Source organism: Mastigoproctus giganteus, chromosome 4 (genome assembly GCF_048544385.1).
Source record: "Mastigoproctus giganteus isolate SK-2022 chromosome 4, ASM4854438v1, whole genome shotgun sequence".
NCBI lineage: Eukaryota > Metazoa > Arthropoda > Arachnida > Uropygi > Thelyphonidae > Mastigoproctus > Mastigoproctus giganteus.
The window spans coordinates 245,063,458-245,075,459 of NC_143578.1; the positions used below are offsets into that span (position 1 = coordinate 245,063,458).

The window sequence follows — 12,002 nt, forward strand, 5'->3', positions numbered from 1 at the left end:
AATGATCGGAGTTGACCTGCAGAAATTCGCTTCTGATCGCAATTACAGGCGCTCGTTGGCCGAATTTGTTCCCCTTTTGTTTGGCCCCTGATGTCGACTCATACCGATATCTCCATCTGCTATCTCCTATGGGGCACATAACGGCACGTCGAAGGCAAATCGACGAACTGTCTTCACAAGAAAATGCAATACCGAACATCAATTTGGCACTGTGAAATATTCTGACTTGTGTGAATATGCTTAAATATGTGCTTTGTACATATGAACGTGTACATACCTTGGTGTACTGTCCGCCTCACAACTGTGTACATACTCATATCTATTGAATGGCTAATGCTACGTTTTTAATTGTTATGTAATCTTTTATACTGCACAAATTTTTTTACTGTACATATTTTTATATTACCCCATATCATTGTCAAGCCCCTGGCCTCCTGGCTGTGGCGGGCACATTATTGTATCTTTACTGTACAATAAAGATTTTCTTCTTCTTCTCGGAATGGTTCGTACTCACCGAAGGCGAAGGTGATGCGGATGGCCTTCACTTCCGACTCGTCGCTCAGGATGGCAGTCCAGTAGGCGTCCGATTGCCTCTCGGTGCACGAGCACGTGCTTTCGTCGCGGTCAACGGCGTTCAGAGGCGAATTGTCCCCGAACGTGCTTGACTGGAGGGCGCTCTGGACTGGAACGGCTTTGTCTGCAACGAAACAACGAAAATTGACGTCACACAGTCCAATAAAAACAGACGGTTTGCAGGTTGAGTGGTTTGAGAATGTTTGTGCTCATCACCGGTGTATTGTACTGTGTACGAATGACAATCTTTAGAGCTCTCAATCGCGTCCGGGTTTCTGGACTTGATGGAGAGCACTTCCCCGAGTATTTGATTCTTGGGTGTAAGTGTAAGTGTGTGTTGTTGTCTTACGGCACCAGGGGTTTCCCCCATCTCCGCGTTGCTTTCATTGTGGTGAACCAGTTCACTGGGAAATGCCAGAGATTTAAAAGTGTGTGGGAATTGTTCATGTGTTGTTCTGTACCGTTGTTCATCTGGTCATTTAGCCGTTGGACCCCTATTGAGGCCCAACGTTGTCCCACTTACGCCCCGTGGAGGCAGACCAGGAACCCAGTAGCTGTAGATTCACTCTGGCAGGTCCTGTCGCTTAATTTCCTGGGATTTCGGCGGCTAGGACCTTAAAAAAAAAAAAATAAATAAATAAAAAAAATAATAATAATAATAAATAAAATAAAAGAAAAGAAAAAGAAAAAAAAATAAAATAAATAAAATAAATAAATAAAAAAAATTAAAAAAAAAAATAAATAAAAAAATATAATAAAAATAAAAATAATAATAAAAAATAAAAAATATATATATAAATAAAATAAATAAATAAAGAAAAAATAAATAAATAAAAAATCTGCGCTGTTGTAGGGGTAATGTCGCTTTGGTTTGCTAGGCCGAGTTTTGGGCGTAAGGTAATTTTATCATGTTAAGTTTTTGACGTGTGGGGCTTTTGCTATGAAGAAGTTATAGAGGGGAGGTAGACTGGAGATTGGGGGGGGGGAAGACAGAAATATGGGGCCAATAGAGTAGATAGCCCCAGTTTTCAGTGGGGCATGCCCATGCCCCACCAGAGTAGAAGTTTAGGGGTGGAGGAGAAGGAACAAAAAATGTCCCCTCCCCCCAAGGAAGTGAGAATAATAGGTAAAGAGGGCTAGGGTGTCCTCTTCAGATCGCCATCAAGCTGTTTCCAACTGTGCTGCGTTTTGTCTGTTCTCTACTGTCTGTGCTGCATTCCCCCGTCCTTGCTTTTCTCTTCCGTGTGATCAGCACTCTTCTTGTCCAAGTACTGGTCCTCTGCGGGGTTTCAGTTGGGGGTATGTAAGATCATCGATCGTGTATACAGTAGTCTGCCCTTGTTTGTATTTGTATCTCTCTCTCTCTCGTTCGCGTTGTGACGGACGTCCCTGCTTGTTCTTTGAACTTTGGTGCATGTTAGAACTATGGATGACATTGTGCATAACAGTGTTTCCCGGTTTTGCAGGTCTCGATCGCGTTCGCTTTGTTGGACGTCATTGAGAGCTTGAATCAGAATGATTTTCTAATATTTTTCTTTAATTTTCAGATATAAATATCTGTTATTTCTGATACAGTATATGTCTAACCCTAAATATCTGTCTAATTATTGCACTCTGTATACAAAATATAAACGGACGCACGATGTCAATATATGTGCACAGGAGGGATAACTGTAATAATGTTGGCGGATACATAAATCTCCTGCGCAATATGTGCGCTTGTGCTGAGTAGCAAATGAGTTCACTTAACCTGCAAAAAAAGAAACCACCGTTGTGTGCTCTCCTATTCAGAGTATTGCACTGAGAGTGATAAGCGTGTGAAAGGAGAACAGATAAACCAGAAATTGGAAATTATAGACCAATTAGCTTGTTATCCCATATCTACAAGTTGTTCATAAGGGTCATTAACAGATTAGAAAGAATACTTGATGAGGATCAACCGAAAGAGCAAGCTGGCTTTAGGACAGGATTCTCAACTATGGATCACCTTCACGTAATATCACAGCTAATGGAGAAAGCAAATGAATATAAAACACCATTATGCCTGGCATTTGTGGATTATGAAAAGGAATTTGACTCCATACAGCATAAGGCAATGTTTCGGGCACTGGAAACACAAGGCATTGATACCCCATATATTATGATTTTGAAGAAAATATATGAGAATGTAGCTGTAATAATGATAAATGGCTGGAAGTCAAAAGAAGAATAAATTTTGGATGGATAGCATTCAGGAAATATAGTCACATACTGAAGAGCAATATCCCAGTTTGTCTGAAACGTAAAATAATGAATCAATGTATACTCCCCACCATGACTTATGGAAGTGAAACTTGGGCACTCACCAAAAGAATGGAAGAGAAGCTGAGAACTACACAGCGAAGAACGGAACGAATTATATTGGGAATCACTGTTAGATAAGAAGAGAAACACATGGATTAGGCAGCAAACTCAAGTAAAGGACATTCTTATCAAAACTAAAGAACTAAAATGGTCTTGGGCAGGACACAACTCGAAGACAAGATGGCAGATGGACTAAGAAAATAACAGAATAGTACCCAAGAGACTCTCGAAGGCAACCTGGAAGACAACGACGGAGATAGACAGATGAAATTCATGAGTTTGTCGTTAAGAAATGGATGGCCATTGCACAAAACAGAAGGAACGGGGGTGGCATTCATTCTGCAGTGGATTGAAAATAGCTGATGATGATTATGAAGCGTGCGAAATGGGGAATGATTGAGAATGTTCTAAAAGTATAAACTGTTGTACCCTGAATATGTATATAAAAAAAATTATAATATTTAAAAATAGCTAAATGCACAAGGGCATAATGCGTTAAGAGTTAAGAGTTTAATTAATATCGGTGTAAATACAGCATAGATAACTCTTAAGAAACTACGATGGTAGTATAGGAGGCATCATTTTCTCTGAGAGCACAATATGAGATACAGAGTAAATGATGTCTCCCAAACTACCATCCTACTTTCTTAAGAGTTCTGTGGTGTTTCTACAAAGATATTACATATAGATATCAAAAAAATATAATTTGCAGGTTAAGTTATATAAATGTGAGTGAATGTTCTGTCACTTCTGTACATCATGCGGTGACCGAATGAAAACGAATGTTCTTCTTTACTATTGAACACTGCGATGTCATGGTAGTTGTTACATTAAGGTGGCACCTGTGTCCTGTCTGTATAGTCCTCGTGGGTTCGACATTTGGTAGATTCACTATCCTCCCGACACCGGGTCGAAAAGAGCTGAATTCCGGTCCCGTCGATTAAGTGAGCAACTTTTATGGTCCTTTTTCACAACGAGGCCGAGTTAGCCGGTCTCAGGCGAGGACAGCGTGATTTTTTTCTCCGGGAAACTCAGGTTTTTCGTTCAGCAAACAGAAAATTCACAATTTCGAAATCCATACTGTGACCGAATGTACGCAAACTTGAACACAGCTCCGTGGAGTCAGATGACCACAATGTGTAACATCTGCACTCTGGCACAACTTCTCACTGGGAGTTAAACCCGGACAGGTTCTGCCATGAGAAAACTCATTGCGGCGGATCTGTATACGAAACTACAAATATTAATTGAAGAAGGAGTTCACGTGCCCTCGAACTCATAAAAATCTTAAATGAACGATATATTATATTTCCAAAAGATTCTTATGAACATAAGATTCAATGAACATGCATAGAAAAATGACGATGTCATTTTTCTATGTATATTCATTGTTTTGTAGTTTTGTAATTTTTCTATGAATTCTGTATGTATTTTTCCTCTATATTTATTTATCTTATGTATTTGCTGATATTTTATTCTATGTTACATATTAATAAGTTTAGTTGGATGTATGTATGAGCCACCCTCCTAGATTAGATAATTTCTGTACAGGGGTGTCTGTTGAATAAACTGATGATAATAATAAAAAGAAAATTGACCACAGAAACACGCAATTTACGATAATATACACGGAGCAACGTGAACTTAGTCACGATGCTCCTAAAACCTTACTACAACGACTCTACAGTCCCTGTCACCTTTCGCCACCTCCCATTCCAACCTTTTCGCCTGTTGGACTCTCCCACTACAATTTTTTTCCTGCTCTTACAGGCCCTCTGTGTGTAGGATGGACTCCTTCGACAGGGGTGCACTTCTGTCCCTATAACTTCCTATTTCTAGGTGAGTTAGTTGGTCTCATCATCCACCTTCTCTATCTTCTTCTGCTCCCCACTTGTTCACGTGGAGTTCTACTAGCGGTCCTGCGGCTAAATGGCCGCTAACCAACACAACCGCACACTACGCTGAGCAGGCGAACACTAAACTTTCCATCATCTCTGCCCTCTGCAGAGTTTGTAGTGAGACACAGAGAATACAAACGTCGATTACAGGAGGGCTCCGCTACCTCTTGACAATCAACACTCTACACTATGTACATTTGTACCTTACAATAAATATCATCTATCTAAAATCGGAACCTGGTTGAAATTCGTGCTTGGTCAGTCATTTTTGGACCTTGCAGAAGTCCCAGCAAGCTTTGCGCAAGACTCAATCCACCAATTTCCGTGAGAATGGGAAGCTATGCTTCTGCTGAGTGCAACTACGATGGTGTTCATTTTTATTCTTTGCTTTCCGTTCCGAGGATATTAAAATACAACGGCGTGTTAATGATGCGAGCAATTTTTACTTCTAATATTCTCTCTTGTTTAAAACGTGGCTGAGTTAGTTAGTCCCAGACACGGTAGCGTGGTTTTTTTCTCTGTAAACTCGGATTTTCGGTCCAGCAAGTCGACCACAGAACTTTATGAACAGTTTATGAACATATTATATGCGGCGCAATATGGCCTGAGCTGCAAATGCACCTAAACCATGCAACAACAGCGCGTGGTGCTTCGTCGAAATCTTCTAAGGCAGAGCTGTGATAGTTCCATATTCTCGTTGGGCAGGGAGTTCCCTTTGTATACAGGGTGTCTCAGAAATATTGGTACAAACGTTCAGGGGAGGTAGGTAACATCTAAAGGAATGCGAATCTCATAGGAACCGATAACCGGAAACGTCACGGGAAAGTAATAGCAGAGGCACAAGAAGCAGAAATTAGTGGCAAACATTTATTTGACATAATATTAACAATGGAGTAAAAGATGGATGCATTTCATGATGTTACAACAGATGGTAGAAGGTTCCACCATGAGACGCGATGCATGCGTGACACCGACGCAGCATGGATTGGCGGACACGGTCGAACACACCTGGAGTTTCTTTGACAGTAGCAGCAGCGCAGACGAGGCTCGCAACGAAATCCATTTCCATCTCCACAGGCGATTCATACACGACAGATGAGCCCCCCCCCCCACAGAAAGAAATCAAGGCTCGATAAATCAGGTGAGCGTGGGGGCCAGAAAACGGGTCCACCACGGCCAATCCATCGACGCCCAAAACGTCTGTTCAAATGGTGACGAACACACCTTCCATAATGGGCAGGCGCCCCGTCATGTAGAACCAAATGTTGCGTCTCACATTTGCTGGAACATCGTCAAGTAACCCTGGTAGAACTTGTTCAAGAAAGATCCGATATTTATCGGAGTTCATGCGGGATGGTAACAGGTATGGGCCGACTAAGCAGGCATCGACCATACCTGCCCTACACATTTATTACGAAGCGATGTTGTACCGCATGGGGGCGCACACCGTGTGGGCCCTCTACTAATCCATACACTAGGTGAATGTCTGCCAGCTCACAGTTCGTATACCGATGCATGCTCTTCGTGCGGCGACTACTGCTTGAATGAGTAAACTAGAAATTTTCCCTCTCGCGAACTGATGAACAGCGCCGTGTACCCTCTTACGGTGACGTTTCCGGTTATGGGTTCCTACGCGATTCACATTCCTTTAGATGTTGCCTACCTCCCCTAAACGTTTGTACCTATATTTTTGAGACACCATGTAGATATTCTGGGACATAAAGAGAATATGAATATGCTTTCAGGACAGAGCGCAGTTTAGGACTGTAACCTCTTGGGCATGGCTGAGGACTGGTTTTGGAGGCTCTGCTGTTGAAAATCTGGAGGAGATTTTTCACTGAACGAACTGGAAAGACAGATGAGATTTATTTTCGAGAAGAAAGCTAATTCTGATTGCTCTTTCGTCGAATGAGGTGGTGCTGGTCGGGCGAACAGAACTGGGTTTCTTCCGGAGGGTTTAAAGTGCGTTCTTAAGTTGTAGTGACGTTTCTGGTTATGCTTTCTCTCTCCCATATTGGAATTGAGCAGTTTCTTGCGCAATTCTTTGGAATAAGCCCGTTTTCAGGGCGTTCACCCATTTTTACTTATAATTTATGTGGACCTCCGAGATTTTCGTTCTTTGCCACTCTCTGTCCATCTTTTGCTTCTTCGAAGAGAGCGTTTTCTTTCGTCTGCCCATTAAACCTCGTGTCTGATATCCTCGCGTTTCGGCAATCTTTCATTTGCTACGAGAGAAATTCTCTGTCAGCAGGAATGTAACTCCTTCAATTGCTACAGTGGGAGGGATTCCCCTTTAAAGTGTGCTGCCAGTGGCCACTGAAAACAAAGGCAAGCGCAAAGAATGGAAATCTTTCCGAGAAGCAGCCAGCAGTAGTACTTGGCCATGGAATACGCTTTGGGAAATACTGCCGCTGATTGTACTCGTTTCAGCTTGAATACCATCAGAGAATTGTTAACGGTTTCTTCGAAGTAGTTGACCCATCTTTAGACGAAAGGGAGACAGCGAGCAATTCCGAGTATTTTGTTTTTAAACCAAACAGCGTGCAAATCTATGAAGAATGAAAAGGCATTCGTACATGCGCTTTGACCAAGATGCAGATACGCTGTGTAATCCAAGTAAGTACGCACATTTTGGCTAATTTTGGAATAATAAATCAACAAATATTTGTTACTAATATAATGATGTTTCTAATACGCTTATTACGTAATAAAATTTCTTATCAAATTGTGTTAGATAAGATGTCTTAGTCTGTCCGTGATCTTGCAGTGAGGATGGCAATCTGCTACATTTGCGAGTCCTTTCTCTCGCGCACAAAAAGAGCGAAATGAATCTGGATCTGCACACAAGAAAGGCTGCGATGCATACTTCGAGTTCGCGCCACAGCACGTGTAACCCCATTTGCAACGTGTGCATTCCCCCGCGGATGACCCATGCGGGAATGCACAGTGCACACTGATGCTTTTTGTTGTTGTTGTTATTTGGTTTTTAGGAGCATTAGCAACTAAGGCCATATTGCTCCGGGATATGTGGTGGTCATTCCTTGAACTTTCCGCATCCTCCGCATTTGGTGGTCACGGGCTCGAACCCCGGTCTAATCAAGAAGCGTGTGCTGCTCCTGCCCACCTGGCTAAGGAGGCGCCTACACACAGATGTTAAGACATCGGTTTGCACCTGGCAAAGTGGTACTCGTGGCTCAGCCCAGGCTGACGTGGGTAGTGGAATAAGAAATATCATTAGAAAACTTGGATGATAAGAAATATCGTTGCTGTTCTTAGGCTCAGCTTAATTTGAGTAACCATTTTCCTTCATTTCCACTGACTTCACAGTAACGTTAGTCTAAATATTTTAGCGGTGTTCACTCTCTCACCAACCGTTTCTGAACTTCTGGAGGTTTCTTCCAGTACAGTGATGGACTGCTCTTTCTCTGTCTCCCCCTCCCAGCTTTTGAATCTGAGCAGGAAAGGCCAACTTCAGGTGGCTGCCCCTGGGCAGTCTCTAAGAAGCAAGTTGATACTTCGAAGGTATCTCAACGGTCAGTCGTTTTCGCTGCTCTATTTTGAGCTGATGGGTCTGAATCTCGCATTTTTAAGCCTCCATATTATAAAAGCTAAAGAAGCAACAATGCTTTCCTTCTAACGCACCGTTCAGATATGTTTTGAGGGTTTTCTTATGTGATGATCATAGAGTCAAACTTCGCAGTTCACATATTATTCCAAATTCTTTTCTTTTCTTTCTGACCTGATTATGTTCTCATTCTTTTCACCAAGATAGAGAGAAAATGTGTAATGGGCTTTCGTTATCCCTAATCCCGTCCTGGTCGTGAAGCCCTTTTTTCCTTCTTAAGGCAACGTGGTTTTCATTTTTCCAGATTTAAGTATTGAAGGGGTTTCCTCCAAAAAGAAATCAAAGAAATACATTGTTTCGCATTTACAAGTTTGGTCCCTTTTCTCAGCCTCCATAAATTTTCCCTTTATACTTTGGGACTACCACACCGTCAGAGGAGTTCAAAGGTAGAGTGGTGTCCCTGAAGATCAAGCGCTAGCAGGTTCTGTGCTGTGCTTTCGTGCATACAAATTGTAGATACGTATAAAATTTTAAGAAATGCGGAATGCTGTAAATATTGGCTTGCATGTTCAAGTTCCCTTCATACACAGTGTCAGTCGGTTCTGGGAAGTTGTGGAATGGAAGCAGTACGTAATGTTGTTAGTGGATATGCATTAGATCTAAGAAAGGGACACCGAAAAGCTGTGACCCAAAGAGTACCGGGAGTGACGTCTGCATAGATGTTCGATCTCCATAAATATTGGGGGAGAAGATAGCGGTAGGATACTACGAGGGGTATTACACCTGAATCTGAAAGGGCAGCAATGATACGCCTCCTGTGATACTGACGTAGCTCCCGTCCTTAGAGCGTGGGCGAAAAAAAAAATGCCCGAGAAAGAAAGGTCTACAGAAAAAATGTCTGCTGGACCTTTTGTCTTCCGTGGGCCAGTGTTACCTCACAGGGTAATGGTTATAAGAAAAAAATATTAGACTCAGTAATTTCAGTTCCATATTTGTTGCATTGATCGTTTAAAAAGCAATCAATACAACAAATCAAGGCTCAAGTTTGACGAGGCAGACGAGGAAAACGTCGAAGACGTCATATTGCACGAACCATACTCCCATTCCAAAATTGCTCAAACTGAAGAATACCCCTGGGGTTCCAATTGGAGTACGTACCCGATAGGCCTTCCATCTGATATCTATGCATTGTCCGCCCGGTGAAGATATCTCCAGCAATTTGATACCTGCTACTTGTCCTGGCTACCTTCTGGAAGCCAGCACAAGTAGCAGGTATGCTAAATGCTACAGTTGTGCTTGGGACAGACCTCAACTGTAGATTTCCTGCCTGGTTCAGCTCAATGGAACACCATTCTGTTACCAAAAACGTTTGTAAAACTTCCTGGCTACCTCTCCTTTCCCCATACTGAACAAACCAAACCAGTTATCAACGTTTTTCAATACTATTTGGGAAGCCACCGTTCACCACTACTTTGATCTCCGGGAAAATCTCCAACTGGCAAGTGCATTACGCATGGTGAACTTTTATACCACATGGCCATCACCTTTGATCCTGTCAACATCCTTGGACTCAACGACACCATACAGCTAGGGAAGCAAGGATATTCCATTGCAAAGGTAAATTGGGACCTGTCCTCTTCCACCTTCCAGGCCTCCTTAACCAATACTGCAACAAGACATACTGGGACCCTAATCACCATCAAAAGAAATATATTGGAACCCTAATCACCATCAAAAGAAATATATTGGAACCCTAATCACCATCAAAAGAAATATATTGGAACCCTAATCACCATCAAAAGAAATATATTGGAACCCTAATCACCATCAAATTAAGGAGAATCCCTACTTTACTGCCATTCCATTGTGGGGTCCTAACTTGTATCATCTCTGCTGCAGTGTCCATACAGTGTGGACATATGGAGAGTGTAGCATGAACCGTGTAGTGTGGACAAAATCATGATAACGTGATGAAAATTTATGTTACACATACTGGATGCTTACCTTGCCAAGTTGTCTGCACCCATCACGCAGCAACAAAATGATATATATTCCTTCAAAATACCCAGTATCAAAATCAGCAGAATATTCGGCCCAGTTGAGCTTCAACAAGCCATACTCAAGGTGAAAGACAGGAAAGGCCCAGATCTCAATGAAACAGAGGTGCTTAAAAGGATAGGCGAAATCAACCCCCACTGCCTTCTCAACCTATACAATCACTGCCTGGACACAGACGTGTCCATGTCTTGTACCCAGGCCTTTGTAAAGTGGCTTCTAGGAACCACCCATTTGTAAAGGGCCTTATAGGAATCACCCTTTGTAAAGGACGGCTCCTAGAACGTCAATCGTTTCCGTCTTGTATCTCTGTGAAGAACATTACCACTGTAAGAGGGCCAGAATTGTGAGTAGTTGCTGTATTAATTGTCAAAGAAAGAAATGAGAGATTCAAATCTTTCGGCCAGAGATGTCAGATGTCCTGAGTATTTGCGAGCACTCGAACTAGTACAGGTTAAAACATTATATGATTAGAATGGTTGATAACAATACTGATGTTAATCGAGGTCACTATGAGTTGGGTGTGTCAGATGATTTTATGCAAATTGGTAATGTAAACAATACTCAAATAAAGATATTCCAAATAAATGGCCGACGTTCAAAATTAGTAGCAGATGAGATTAGACAAATAGCTGGAGAAAAGTAAGTGGATGTGGTATCAATCTAAGAATCGTATTGGGCTATAATCCAACGTGATCAGAAATCTAGACCATTAGGATATCCCTTATATTCAAGAGTAATACACTCCGCGCTAGAAGAGCCTAAGACGGGTATCGTAATGTTTAATAGAGAATTGGATGTAGTGATTGTACAAGGTTTATGTAATTCATACGCTACTTGTGTAACGATTGCTTCGGTGTCAATCCGATTTTATCTCATATCTGCGTATTGCTCTCCTTCCATGGATTTCAATAAATTTCTACACTACTTGGAGCGTGCTTTCCTAATATTAAGACCACATAATGTAATTATAACAACTGATGCTAAGGCCAAATTTAGCATTTGGCATAGTTCAATAACTGATACGAGGGGTTTGATGTTGGAAGATCTTATTTATAGTCATAATTTATATGTGGTAAATAAACCCAATCAGCTATCAACGTTTAGTGGGGCAATGGGACAATCTAATATCGATATAACTATTACGACAGCTGTGCTACGGAATTGTTTGTACATCTGGCGGGTATTTTCGGACTGGACTTCTGGTGATCACCGGGCTATCTCATTCCACGTTGATAGTGTACAGCCATCCCAGAATGTTTTAAGTGAAAATCTAATTAGTTCCGGAATTCGATCCTGTACAATGAACTGGTCAATGTTTGAGGATTCTGTCTGCATGGATTTTCCGACGCATAAGCAGCAAGAATCAATAAACCTACCTGCATTGGTTGTATTTATGTATACTCAAGATTCTGTTACAAAGGCGGCTTATAAGTCTGCTAGAAAGAAGATAAGTTCTACCAAATCATGTCCATGGTGGTCATAAGATTTAGCGTTGCAACGAAGATCGGTATATCGTGCTAGGAGGCAATTTCAGCGGCATCGACAGTGGCCTCCCAGTGAGGTTG

At 41.8% G+C, this 12,002-nt stretch overlaps 1 protein-coding gene across 1 annotated transcript in view; it reads right to left on the reverse strand.

Annotated features, from left to right (window-relative positions):
* The window catches only part of LOC150087594 (sushi, von Willebrand factor type A, EGF and pentraxin domain-containing protein 1-like), a 67,071-nt gene that overhangs the window by 39,537 nt on the left and 15,532 nt on the right, over positions 1-12,002 (reverse strand). The window contains exon 3 of the mRNA XM_090372543.1: positions 515-697. Within this exon, the coding sequence (XP_090228669.1) occupies positions 515-697 (183 nt within the window). The remainder of the gene's footprint in view (positions 1-514; positions 698-12,002) is intronic.